This window comes from Bombina bombina, chromosome 3, assembly GCF_027579735.1.
Source record: "Bombina bombina isolate aBomBom1 chromosome 3, aBomBom1.pri, whole genome shotgun sequence".
In the NCBI taxonomy this organism is placed as follows: domain Eukaryota; kingdom Metazoa; phylum Chordata; class Amphibia; order Anura; family Bombinatoridae; genus Bombina; species Bombina bombina.
The window spans coordinates 430,781,491-430,795,688 of NC_069501.1; the positions used below are offsets into that span (position 1 = coordinate 430,781,491).

The window sequence follows — 14,198 nt, forward strand, 5'->3', positions numbered from 1 at the left end:
CAGCTTAGGACAACAGAACATATTTACTGTATTGCAAAATAAACACATTTTCTAAGCTTAGGATCAGCTTAGGGCAACAGAACATATTTACTGTATAGCAAAATAAACACAAAATTTTCTAAGCTTAAGATCAGCTTAGGGCAACAGAACATATTTACTGTATTGCAAAATAAACACAACATTTTCTAAGCTTAGGATCAGCTTAGGGCAACAGAACATATTTACTGTATTGCAAAATAAACACATTTTCTAAGCTTAGGATCAGCTAAAGGCAACAGAACATATTTACTGTATTGCAAAATAAACACAACATTTTCTAAGCTTAGGATCATCTTAGGGCAACAGAACATATTTACTGTATTGCAAAATAAACACATTTTCTAAGCTTAGGATCAGCTTAGGGCAACAGAACATATTTACTGTATTGCAAAATAAACACAATATTTTCTAAGCTTAGGATCAGCTTAGGGCAACAGAACATATTTACTGTATTGCAAAATAAACACATTTTCTAAGCTTAGGATCAGCTTAGGGCAACAGAACATATTTACTGTATTGCAAAATAAACACATTTTCTAAGCTTAGGATCAGCTTAGGGCAGCAGAACATATTTACTGTATTGCAAAATAAACACAACATTTTCTAAGCTTAGGATCATCTTAGGGCAACAGAACATATTTACTGTATTGCAAAATAAACACATTTTCTAAGCTTAGGATCAGCTTAGGGCAACAGAACATATTTACTGTATTGCAAAATAAACACAATATTTTCTAAGCTTAGGATCAGCTATGAGCATTCATTCTAGTAAGGATGAAGTCATACTGGTATCTTCTGTTTCACAAGTCAACTCTTCAAAGGCGAGACACTTTCTTGCTGGCGAATTGGGTGTACTACAAGTAGCAATAAGAGAAGGAGCAGGACTGGGTGGTGATGTCAGAGCTGGAAATGGACTGTCAGTTGATGTTGATGATCTGGGATCCAAATGACTGTCTGTCGATGATGATCTGTGTGCTGATCGACTTTTAGAAAAGTAAGTCTCTATGGAGGTTTGAAGTGTAGCTCTCTTCTTTTGTAACAGGAATAAGTCCCCGAAATGTTACCATTGACTGTGAAGCTTCTTTCAAAGTCCCTATCATGCTTTTCAAAAAGAGCCATGACGCTATCAAGATGACGGAAAGCTTCAAAGAGAATTTTTTAAGTTAAGCCTTAAGGCTGTTCGATGATCTCAACCCCATTTTGCACATCTTCTTCTCTCTCCTCTCTTCATTGCTGAGGGGCTCAGTATGGGTTGCAAGCAGTTCAGCAACATCTTCTGTCTCTACTTCCAGCTCTAACTGCCTTGCCATGTCTACAATATTTTCAGTAACATTAGCTACAGAATCATCAACGCCTTCGGAATCATCAGCTAACTGTGGGCATAATTTTTTCCAGGCCCTTTTCATTGTGGTATTCTTTATGTCATTCCAAGCATCTCTTACAGTTTTAATGCAATCCAAGATGTTGTAGCTTTTCCAGAATTTCGATAGGACTTCTTGCCCTGCACCTTCTTCTTTGTCTATTGCTGCAATACACTTACTGAATGTTCTTTTTAAGTAGTTTAACTTGAAGGTGGCTATGACACATTGATCCATGGGCTGCAGTAATGAGGTGGTATTTGGTGGTAGGAATTCCACTCTAATGTTAGGGTTGAGCTCATCTAGCGTTCGAGGGTGTCCAGGGGCATTATCAACAAGCAGCAAAATGTTGAAAGGGATATTATTGTCCTTGCAATAAGCTTTCACCTCTGGAACAAAGCAGGTGTCAAACCAATCCTCAACAAGGTCTGCAGTTACCCATGCTTTTTTATTAGCCCTCCAATGCACTGGAAGTCTAGTTTTAACGTAGTTCTTCAAAACTCTTGGATTTTGAAAACGGTAAATTAGCAAAGGCTTTAGCTTTAAGGTACCAGAAGCATTGCCACCTAACAGAAGGGTTATTCTATCTTTAGCTAGCTTGTAGCCTGGCATTGATTTTTCCTGTCTTGCAATGAAGGTTCTTGCAGGCATCTTCCAGAATAGACCAGTCTCATCCACATTAAAAATTTGATCCATGGAGTAGCCTCCATCTTCAATAATTTTTGCAAAATCACTTGGATAGCTTTCTGCAGCCTCAGTATCTGCAGCAGCTGCCTCTCCTTGTACTTTGATGTTATGTAGATTAGACCTCTTCTTAAAGGGACAGTCAACCCAAAAATTACTGTTACTTATTTAGATTAGTTAATTAACAATCTTTACATCAAACTCTAGCCCAATTTTCATCTAAATAAACTTTGGCAGAAAATACACCTACTAGATCTCATCTGGCCGTTTTGAAATGGCCACCTGACTCCTCCTTCTGTGACGTCTCCCAAAAGCTTGAACTGCAGCACTAGTACAGGATCCTCTCGTCCCTGCGTGCTCCTTTCATTCAGTTAATTGAGACACTCATATGGCACTCCCCCTCACACTATCTCCCCTCACTTTCTTTCAGCAGAACGTTCTGTCTGCACTAACACACCCACACGCTTAGCAGCAACGAGATACACTAGAGATATCAATCTCTAAGATGTCACAGTAGTATTCCCACAATAAAAACGTAACTGTGGGTACATTTAATGAAACATCTATTTAAAAAGCATCCCATTTTTATACAACTGTAAACAATATACGCTCCCACTAAACTAAACAGAGCGGAAGTGTATGCCCAACTGTCCATCTATTTACATAACAAACCCGTTCTAAGCCATCCCACATACACCGGTGCTTTTCAGTAGTGAACGATCTCCAACCACCACTGCTGTTAAAAAGAGCCCCACAAGTCAGAACTTCAGATTCTCACAGCTAGTGCTCCCCCGACCACATGCTCACCGTTCTCCGGTCCTCCTCGGCCAGCACCCCCGCACACAGAGCGAAGATCACAGAGCACTAGCACTTCTCACAGCTAGTGCTCTGTGATCTTCGATCTGTGTGCGGGGGTGCTGGCCGAGGAGGACCGGAGAACGGTGAGCATGTGGTCGGGGGAGCACTAGCTGTGAGAATCTGAAGTACTGGCTTGTGGGGTTCTTTTTAACAGCAGTGGTGGTTAGAGATCGTTCACAACTGAAAAGCACCAGTGTATGTGGAATGGCTTAGAACGGGTTTGTTATGTAAATAGATGGACGGTTGGGCATACACTTCCGCTCTGTTTAGTTTAGTGGGAGCGTATATTGATTTACATTTGTATAAAAATGGGATGCTTTTTAAATAGATGTTTCATTAAATGTATCCACAGTTACGTTTTTTTATTGTGGGAATACTACTGTGACATCTTAGAGATTGATATCTCTAGTGTATCTTGTTGCTGCTAAGCGTGTGGGTGTGTTAGTGCAGACAGAACGTTCTGCTGAAAGAAAGTGAGGGGAGATAGTGTGAGGGGGGGTGCCATATGAGTGTCTCAATGAACTGAATGAAAGGAGCGCGCAGGGACGAGAGGATCCTGTACTAGTGCTGTAGTTCAAGCTTTTGGGAGACGTCACAGAAGGAGGAGTCAGGTGGCCATTTCAAAACGGCCAGATGAGTAAGTGTATTATAGTAAGTGTATTTTCTGCCAAAGTTTATTTAGATGAAAATTGGGCTAGAGTTTGATGTAAAGATTGTTAATTAACTAATCTAAATAAGTAACAGTAATTTTTGGGTTGACTGTCCCTTTAAACCTATGAAACCATCCACGGCTTGCAACAAATTCAGCATCCTTTTCTGCCTCACCTTTCTTAGCCTTCAGGTCATTGGATAGGCTTAAGGCTTTACTTTGTATAATTGCCTGGTTTACAGGAACATGGCGTGTTGTCTGATTTTCTATCCAAAGTATTAAGAGTCTCTCCATGTCTGCAACAATGCTATCCCTTTTTCGAATTGTTGTGGTTTTAACAGGCGTAGCACTTTTAACTTCTGCAACAATTTTTTCTCTGTTCTTCATGACTGTATTAACTGTGGTCCTAGTGAAGCCTAGCTTTCGGCCTATTTCAGCTTGAATTACACCTTCATCATACAATCTAATAATTTTAAGCTTCATATCCAAGGTAATAGATTTACGGCATTTCTTTTTATCTGCCATTATTGCAAAGCTTCCACAATCAGTCAGCTCTAGGTAAAAGTACATTTGTACAGTTAATTATTCTACTGTTCTGTGTGCCAAGCGTGATACAATCAGTACTGTACGTGTATATGTTCCACAAAGTTCTATGTACAGTGCAGTATTATCCCAGGAATAAAAGACCAATTTGGGTGCTGGAATCTTCAATACAGTGTACTCACGATTCACTTAAGTGTACAGTACTGTACTCACAATTCACTTTCTAACTGCAATGTCGTTAGTGCGCGGCTTCTAGACAGTGAGTGGAAACCCCACCTTTTCCTGGCGCGCATGAAACCTCTTCCTGGCGCGCGGCTTCCTGGCCTTGTAGAACCATAGAGACTAACTGTTCATGTGCGCCAGCTCCGGTTTTTGTCCGTTCTCGCAAGTGTCCGTAAAGAGAGGGTCCGTAACAGGTATGTACGTACTTACAAGTGTCCGTAAAGTGAAGGTCCGTAAAGCGGGGTATGCCTGTATATAAATATATATAATTATATATATATATATATATATATATATACTAGCCCAGAGGTAAAAAGTAAGTAGTCTACTTAATATTAAAGGGGAGCCTACTCCAGATTTTTTATTGTTTAAAAAGATAGATAATCCCTTTATTTCTCATTCCACAGTTTTGCATAACCAACATAGTTATATTAACTCCTTAAGGACAAGGCCATTTTTTAATTTATTTCCCTTAAGGACCAGGGCTATTTTTACATTTCTGCAGTGTTTGTGTTTAGCTGTAATTTTCCTCTTACTCATTTAGGGTACCCACACATATTATATACCGTTTTTCTCGCCAATAAATGAAATTTCTAAAGATACCATTATTTTCATCATATCTTATAATTTACCATAAAAAAAATATAAAATATGATGAAAAAATTTAAAAAAAGGGACGTGCACTCATAGGAGGCAGGGGAGGCAGTGCCTACCCTGCCATAAGGGGCCAAAGCTTAATTAAATTTTAATAAAAAAAAAAAAAGTCCCCCCCAAAAAAATTGTTCCACCATTTCCCCCCTCATGTAATGTTATGGAGAGGCAGGTACAGGAACGCTTCTCTCCATTGCAGTACATGGGTCAAAGGAAAAGCTGTGCTGCAGCGCCACCTGTGTTTTGTCAATATATTAGCAGCAGAAATTGGTACCAATAGGAGGCACCCCTCTTGATGCCTCCTAGCAAGTGAAGGATATATAGATTAATTAGAAGGAGGATGCAGTGAGCAGGGTCATGTGACACAACTGGAAGCTGAGGTAACCTAAGAACAGATGACACCAAGCAGAAGAGTAAAGTAGTATTCTACATCTCTTGTGATTCACAAATTGTGTTCAGATACAGCTCATTAACAGTGGGGGACAGTAAGTGAGCATAACCCAATACTGACAGGAAGTCAAAGGGTCAATTCAATTTAAATCCATCATTTAAAACCCAGAGTTTGAAGTTAAGTGTGCAGTGTCCACATTATTTAAACTAACGTTTTTGACATTGAATATTGCTAAGCCTCCCTTTTTCATGGTTATTTGATTTAATTAGGTACAAACTCCATATATGTTATGTCTGTTCAGTCAGAGGATGCAGTATCTATTTTTATTTCTCTCTCTGTCTCCATTTATTTAAAGACTGCTGTTAACTTGTAATTCACAAATCAATTGAAGCTGTTGCATTGTGTTTTTAATATGTGCTGCTTGTATACAAGTTTATATTAATAAAAAGGAGATAATGAGTCATTTAAAAAATATATGTAATTATTGCAGTTAAATGTTTTTAAAAATAATGCCACTGTAAAGTAACTGGTTAAACACATAGTCAAAGGGAGAGGACATTTAAAATTAAACTTTCATGATTGAGGTAGAACATGCTATTTTAATCAACTTTTCCAGTTATTTATATTTTGAAAATTAGCATTAACTGTTACTTGCCCCATGTCAGTAAATTAAATTAGTTTTTGAAAGGAATATGAAAGTCATAATTACATTAAATTTCCATCATTCAGATAGAAATTGCACACAAAACTTTCTATTTTACTTTTATTATGTACTTCATTCTTTTGGTATCCTTTGGTGTCCTTTGTTGAAGAGCATACCTAAGTGGGATGTGCACGTGCGTTTCTTGAACACCATATTGCAGCAGCTGTGTTGGCAGTATTGATAACTTGTCCTTTGTGTAAAACTTGTATGGTAAATTATTTCTATTTTTACAATACAGTAGTTAGTAGAGAAGAGATTGTGTATCGTTCTAATTGCTTAGTAACTGGCACTGTGCCACAGAATTGTGTGAGTGTGTATGTGAGCAAAGTGTGTGTGGGTGTCAGTGAGCAGAGTATGTGTGCTTTATTCTCCAGGTAATCAATACATTTCCGATGAGCTGGTGCTTTAGTGCAGTGTTTCTCAACAATGGTCCTCAAGTACCCCCAACAGGCCAGGTTTTTATTATAGCTGAATCAGTGCACAGGTGAAGTAATCAGCTGATCAGTAACTCAGTGGTTACTAACTTGCTCTCACCCATCACCTATCATTTAAACCTACCCTGTTGGGGGTACTTGCAGCCCTCTGTACATGTGTTTCTCCGGCGTATCATATCTAGTGCCTCACCAGCCTCTGACCTCACTGCACGTCACTATATATATATATATATATATATATATATATATATATATATATATATAAAGGTTGGAATTTTTTTATCAAGCCTTTGTCTTGGAACTTTCATATTGTAAGCAAAGTCTGCAAGTCTTCTGTGCCTGACTCTGAGCGCTATTATTTTTTTGAATATATATATATATGTTTAGGGTCCCTTCTTTAAGTCACATTAAACAAGATCGACCAATAGATCAAATCATGTGAACAGGTCTTAAAATGCTCATAATGTGAAAAAAAATTTCAGAAATCATCCAAAGTGCAGTACTGCTTTAGCGTGTACTTGACCTGCTTTAGCACTATACCACCTGAATAGGTGGTTCCGTTAGGTGAGCGGCTTTTGCGCTCTACCAACTGAATAGGTGGTTCTGATAGGTTTAGTTATTATTAGTTATTCTGTGGCGAGTGACCTCCAAATCAATGTTGACTAACAATTTATATTGCAACATACATTTCCGATGAGCTGGTGCTTTAGTGCAGTGTTTCTCAAAAATGGTCCTCAAATACCCCCAACAGGCCAGGTTTTCATTATAGCTGAATCAGTGCACAGGTGAAGTAATCAGCTGATCAGTAACTCAGTGGTTACTAACTTGCTCTCACCCATATGCTGATTATTTCCCCTGTGCACTGGTTCAGCTATAATTTAAACCTGCCCTGTTGGGGGTACTTGCAGCCCTCTGTATATGTGTTTCTCCGGTGTAGCATATCTAGTGCCTCACCAGCCTCTGACCTCACTGCACGTCACTGAAAAAAACACACTTTTTCTAACTTTGACCCCCAAAATCTGTTGCACCGCTACAAACACCAAAAAACACCCATGCTAAATAGTTTCTAAATTTTGTCCTGAGTTTAGAAATGCTCAATGTTTACATGTTCTTTGCTGTTTTTGCAAGTTATAGGGCAATAAATACAAGTAGCACTTTGCTATTTCCAAACTATTTTTTTTCTCCAAAATTAGCTATAGTTACATTGGAACACTGACATCTGTCAGGAATCCCTGAATATCCCTTGACATGTATATATTTTTTAGTAGACAATCCAAAGTATTGATCTAGGCCCATTTTGGTATATTTCATGCCACAATTTCACCGCCAAATGCGATCAAATAAAAAAAAATCGTTCATTTTTTCACAAACTTTAGGTTTCTCACTGACATTATTTACAAACAACTTGTGCAATTATGGCACAAATGGTTGTAATTGTTTCTCTGGGATTCCCTTTGTTCAGAAATAGCAGATATTTATGGCTGTGGCATTACTTTTTGGTAATTAGAAGGCCGCTAAATGCAGCTGCGTACCACATTTGTATTAGACCCAGCAGTGAAGGGGTTAATTAGGTAGCTTGTAAGGTTAATTGTAGCTTTAGGGTAGTGTTGAAGACAACCCAAAGTATTGATCTAGGCCCATTTTGATATATTTCATGGCAACATTTCACCGCCAAATGCGATCAAATAAAAATGTTTTTAACTTTTTCACTAACTGGGTTTCTCACTGAAATTATTTACAAACAGCTTGTGCAATTATGACACAAATGGTTATAAATGCTTCTCTGGGATCCCCTTTTTTCAGAAATAGCAGACATATATGGCTTTGGCATTGCTTTTTGGTAACTAGAAGGCCGCTAAATGCCGCTGCGCACCACACTTGTATTATGCCCAGCAGTGACATGGTTAATTAGGTAGCTTGTAGGGAGCTTGAAGGGTTAATTTTAGCTTTAGTGTAGAGATCAGCCTCCCACCTGACACATCCCACCCCGATCCCTCCCAAACAGCTCTCTTCCCTCCCCCACCCCACAATTGTCCCCGCCATCTTAAAATGATGGTAAAGTTAGCTTAATGTCGACCAGGTATAGTATTCTGTTTATAAAATCAATGGAAGTTTCATTCATCAATTTATATAAATTTTCGTATCAATGAAGTTATCACCTTTATAAAGCCTTTTTAATTCGTCCCCAAATTCAACCCGTATAATTGTTTTTTTTTTCCTTTTGAAATACTGGCCATTAGGCGGCCGTCATTCAACGTCATCCGCCCCTATATTCATCTGCGCATGTGTGTTAAATTTTTCTTCAGCTTGATAAGCAAGCGCGCTCCCGTTTCTCGCATGCGTATTACTTATCATTAGGAATCCTTGTCCTACGTCATCGGCTTCTTACGGACGTTTATAAGTATCGGCAATAAGCGCATGCGCAGTGGACGACAGCATCGGCGAGTAGCGCATGTGCATTTTAAATCATATTCGTGAATGTGCATTTGAGATAAGTAAAGAGCGGGTGGGACCGCTGAAGACGTCACGACTTCAAGAAGTAGGAAGTAGGTCTGGTGAGGAGTTGGGGGACAAACTGTAGGGAATTTTATAGATATTTTATTGGGCAAACGAAATGTGTAATATAGAAAAAAACTTAGCGACTAGATTAAGGACATATTGATAAAGGATAAGTAGGCTTCAATAGACAATAACTTCACTTTCACTTTAAGTACTGGCAGAAGATCCCTTTTGAAAAGTATTTCCCCCCCCTTCCTCTGCCACCCACCACCCTCAGTGGGTGAAGCCACCTCCCTGAATACGAAGTTTAATTACGTGCAGTAATTAAGGTAGTATTTGTGTTTTATTTTATTAAAATTAGTGGGGGCTTTTTGGTTACTGATGCATGCTTTGGGGGTTCTAATACGTCCCAGCAACTAAAGGCATTCCTTAAAGAAACACTTTTCCGGATTCGGGCCACATTGGATCATGGTACTTGGAGTTTCAGGGAGATTGCATTCCATTTTCTGGCATCAGGGAGCCTCTATTACAATCAGGAAGAGTTGGGATGTCTGCATCTTATAACTCATGATTATAAAATCACAATCAGGGACTAAAGTCAGTGAGGGAAGCCTTGGAAGGTTTATTCTATTAGTAGTGAAATATAACTATCAAAATCCAACATTGAAAATATGTAAGTGTTGTTTATTTAGGACTGTTTCAAATGCTGACTGTGATGTAAAGGGTTAAACAACCCAGTACCAGTTTGGCACATAAAGGTACAGACCCTTTCCACCCTAACCAGTTTGTCACAATCTAACCACTGACACTCCAGGCAAGCCTGTGACTAACTACAGTGGGTGCAAGGGTTAACAAACACTCTCTCGTCTAGTCTGTACTAGACCTAGTATTTTTTCGCATACATACTTAATGCTTCTTCGTGTGCACAATCTATTTTGTGTACAACTTTAATTTATTTTACTGTATCTGTTCCCTGCTGCAAACTATATTTTTTATTCCAGTTTGTAAATATTTTATATAATTTTGTGTCTAAAGAAACTAACCAAAGACTGCGTATTTGTATTTTTACGAAACGCAGTTGTCACCATGTTAATAGTATACAGGAAAATATTTATTATAATGTTGGCAAGTTTTGACTGGACTTCCGCCACATTCAATATGGCGGCTGTAGATTGTCGTTGCTTCCGGCTGCTGTCAGAAGTTTCCTCTCTCTCTTCCCATTGTGCCTTGCGCCCTATTCGCAGAGGGTGGGGCCAGTTCGAACCAAGATGGCTGACTATGAGGATCGGGTGTCGGATGAGGAGAAGGTAAGTAATTACCCGTTTCGCCCAAGAACTTGGTGGATTCTTAATTAACACGTTTTCCTGCTGATGTCTGATCCCGGTGGATATTGTATTTTGGGAAATCATTTAACTCATTCATTGTCATCGATTCCTAGTTAACTCTTCCCCTTCCAGTTTAGAAGCTAAATATGAAACAGGAAGAGCATTGTTGAGCAAGTTGAAGCGAAAGGGTTAAGTATCTAGCAACAACATAGTTAGATATTTGTGTGGTGGCAAATACATGCCAAAGCCAACAATATCCTACACTTGCCTATATTATATTCCTTTTGGAAAAATAACTATGCACATACAACTTTTGCAAATAAGTGTGGGTTTATATATATATATATATATATATATATATATATATATAGAGAGAGAGAGAGAGAGATAAAAATAGATTTGTGCTGATATGTCAATAAAGTGTCAATAGTAGGTGGTGATTTCCTTTTGTCCCCAATAATAAGTCCTGCAGCTGTGGATCCTGATTCAATGGCCAGTTGCATACAACTTGTTCAGTATTTGGCCAAATCTAGGTTGCTTATTGCAATGCTGAATCATAGTAATGCCTTGATATTTCCAACAGATTGAGCAGTACAGTATAATACAAAACCATCTTCATTATAGTTAGTTATAAATAACATTATATATGAAATGTAATTTATTTTTAAACTTGAATCCCTATTTGTCACTTTTTATTGTGGCACAATGTTGCCAGTTCTATTGTACTGTTATGGTTATTGAGTTCACATAAATAAAGCTGATCATTTATAGATTCTATAGCATTTCCCTGCTAGTCCAAGCATGCCTTTCATTCTTGGTTTGAAGTCATGCCCATGGGGTCACTCTTTATTGCTTGCGAGTGTGTGTTCAGTGTCAGTGTGCAGCACTGCTGTGTACCCACTCCTTGGGTTTCTTCTAATTATAGAACAGAAGACAGAAAAAGAACCTTGATACTCTCTATAAGGTTTCCTTTTGCATAGTCCTTTCTGACCAATAGTCTTAATGGAAAAAACTACTCTGGAGGGAGTTAAATGGTAGAATTAGGAGATTTTATGTCACTGATGGCATAAAAACATCACATTGTATTTAAAATTGTTTACAAAGAGTTAACTAGCTGGTTTGCCAAACCAACCAATTCACTCTTTATTGAAACATTGAAATTAGACAAAAAACAATTCTGAATGGTTAATTAAAGGGTCAGTCTACAAAATAATTATTTATTGTTTTAAAAGATAGATAATACCTTTTTATTACCGATTCCCCAGTTTTGCATAACCAACACAGTTATATTAATATACTTTTTACCTCTGTGATTAGAAGCTGTCTGTAGTGGCTTAGAAACAGGCAGAAATTTAGAGGTTTCAATGTTATAAAGTATATTATATCAATGTTGGATGGGCAAGGCTGGGGAATAGGTAGTAAAGGCATTATCTATCTTAAAGGGACAGTCAACACCAGAATTTTTGTTGTTTAAAAAGATAGATAATCCCTTTATTATCCATTACCCAGTTTTACATAACCAACACAGTTATATTAATACGCTTTTTACCTCTGTAATTACCTTGCATCAAAGCCTCTGCAGACAGCCCCCTTATTTCAGTGCATTTGACAGTTGCATTTTAGCCAATCAGTGCTGACTCCTAGGTAACGTCATGTGCGTGAGCTCAATTTTATCTATATGACACACATGAACTAATGCCCTTTAGTTGTGAAAAACTGTCGAAATGCATTCAGATTAGAGGCGACCTTCAAGGTCTAAGAAATTAGCATATGAGCTTACCTAGATTTAGCTTTTAACTAAGAATACCAAGAGAACAAAGCAAAATTTGTGATAAAAGTAAATTTGAAAGTTGTTTTAAATGACATGCCCTATCTGAATCGTGAAAGTTTATTTTTTACTTGACTGTCCCTTTAAAACAATAACTATTTTAGTGTAGACTGTCCCTTTTAAATTCTTAATGACTGGTGAAGATATTAGTCTTATGATTTTTGCTCAGTGCAAAATTATATTCTAGAACCATGTGTGATCTTGAGTTTGCCTTAAACACACAAAGTGTAACCAAATAATGTAAGATTCAAACAATCAAAATTCTGATTAAAAAATTAAATGCATCTCTTTTTAAAACATTAACTGAATTCCATGTTCAGTTCTGTAATAAGAATATAGAACATGCTTAAAGGGACACTGTAGTCAGAAATGTAATGGCAATCACATATGAGTATACATATTAATCAAGCATTTTCTAATGTGGATTCTGTATTAAATATGTACCGTCGTTAAAATATCTATGTTTAAAATAATTAATTTTTCCAAAACCCCTCTTTTGTCAGCCGTTACGGATTCCCAATCCGGGCTGACAACTGCAGTTGTAAGATGGCGACTCCTAGTCGCATTGTGCATGCGCAAGTTAGCACAACGTCACAGGATACGTCACCATAAATTAACAAGTCTGAATCACTGTATATATCATGTCTCAATGTTTGAAAGCCGATATTGCCTTTAGCGATGCAAAAGAGGACCGCTAGCATTGCAATATATTGTAGAGTAGATTGGCTTGAATACCTATAGAATCGATCGAAATTGTAAATGCGCATGTGTTTTTTTTCATGTTCGCTATGATGTCGGCTTGATTGCTGCAATATGCGCATGCGATAGAAATTAGATGGTATTGCGCATGCGTTTAATACAGATAATAGATTTAAATTATATGCAAAAATGAGATCCGATTGGCGGTTTTGTTAGCACTTAGACGGCCCACATTTGTGGGTTGGATGACGTGATGTCATCGTAATAAAATAAAATATAATTTTATGGAAAAAGGGAGCTTCGTTTTAAACAATGAGAAGGTAAATTACATTGCTATTATAGTTTATATGCAGTATGTTTTTCCGTTTTACAATACAAAAAAAAAGTTAGTAATCCTTTAATATTAATTACTATAACAATAGATTGTGTGCTTTTGCAGTTGGTTGTTCACAATTAGTAGCAAAGAATCGCTGCTACAATTCTGAAACTTGCTTTATTACTACAAATCTTGTTTGAACTTCTTTTCATATGAACAAAAAATAAACCAATGTAAAATGAATATTTTCCTAAAATGGTTTTAAAATTGCCCAATGATTAATTTAGGTTGAAGATGGACACTAGTGATCTCTGCTGCAGCACCGCAAATAAGGTGCAATAGAGGTTTTGATTTTGTATGGTATTTGGATAGTGTTTTAGAACCCTCTAGTAGATATGTTTTTAACATAAAATTTATAATTAACTAAAACAACTATTTTTTTTATAAAATGTTTTGCACTTAAAGGGACATTGTACACTAGATTTTCTTTGCATACATGTTTTGTAGCTGATCCATTTATATAGCTCATCTTGGGGTGTTTTTGTAAAAATGTATAGTTTTTACTCCTAACCAAGCCCCAAAGTTTAAGATGTGTACTGATGTATATAGACTTCAGATTGCTTCTGTTTGTGTAATAATTGGTCTTTTCATATGCAGGGGATGGATGGAGGGTCTGCTATATACCCCTTTCAGTGGGTTTCCCAGCCTAATCTTATCAACAGTGCTAAATTTAGAACTTCTAAGTAAGTTTTTTTTAAAAGGTTTTATACTGGATTTTTATATCCGTATCTGTTCATATTATTCTTTATAGTAGTGTCTATTACATGCAGTTAAATAAAAAATTGGTGTATACTGTCCCTTTAAGTGCTGTCATTTAGATTTTTGGAAACAACTATTAGTTTCCTGTATCCTCAAATGTTAGTGTGACAGGTTGGCTATTATAAGCTTGTTGAATGCAGCATAAAACCAAAACTCCACAATTTAATTTGTCTTTGAAGT

At 37.3% G+C, this 14,198-nt stretch overlaps 2 protein-coding genes across 2 annotated transcripts in view; one reads left to right on the forward strand and one right to left on the reverse strand.

Moving 5' to 3' along the window:
- Positions 1–1,202: 1,202 nt before the first annotated feature.
- Positions 1,203–4,113, reverse strand: LOC128652376 (tigger transposable element-derived protein 1-like). The gene is made up of 2 exons (XM_053705315.1): positions 3,736–4,113; positions 1,203–2,210 (listed from the first exon to the last, which is right to left on the reverse strand). Exons 1-2 carry the CDS (start codon positions 4,111–4,113, stop codon positions 1,203–1,205), a joined length of 1,386 nt encoding a protein of 461 aa, XP_053561290.1.
- A 6,142-nt stretch (positions 4,114–10,255) lies between these two features.
- Positions 10,256–14,198, forward strand: part of LOC128653398 (F-actin-capping protein subunit alpha-1) — an 83,379-nt gene continuing 79,436 nt past the window's right edge. Inside the window, exon 1 of the mRNA XM_053706649.1 lies at positions 10,256–10,338. Coding sequence (XP_053562624.1) covers positions 10,300–10,338 — 39 coding nt within the window. The 5' untranslated portion in view covers positions 10,256–10,299. The remainder of the gene's footprint in view (positions 10,339–14,198) is intronic.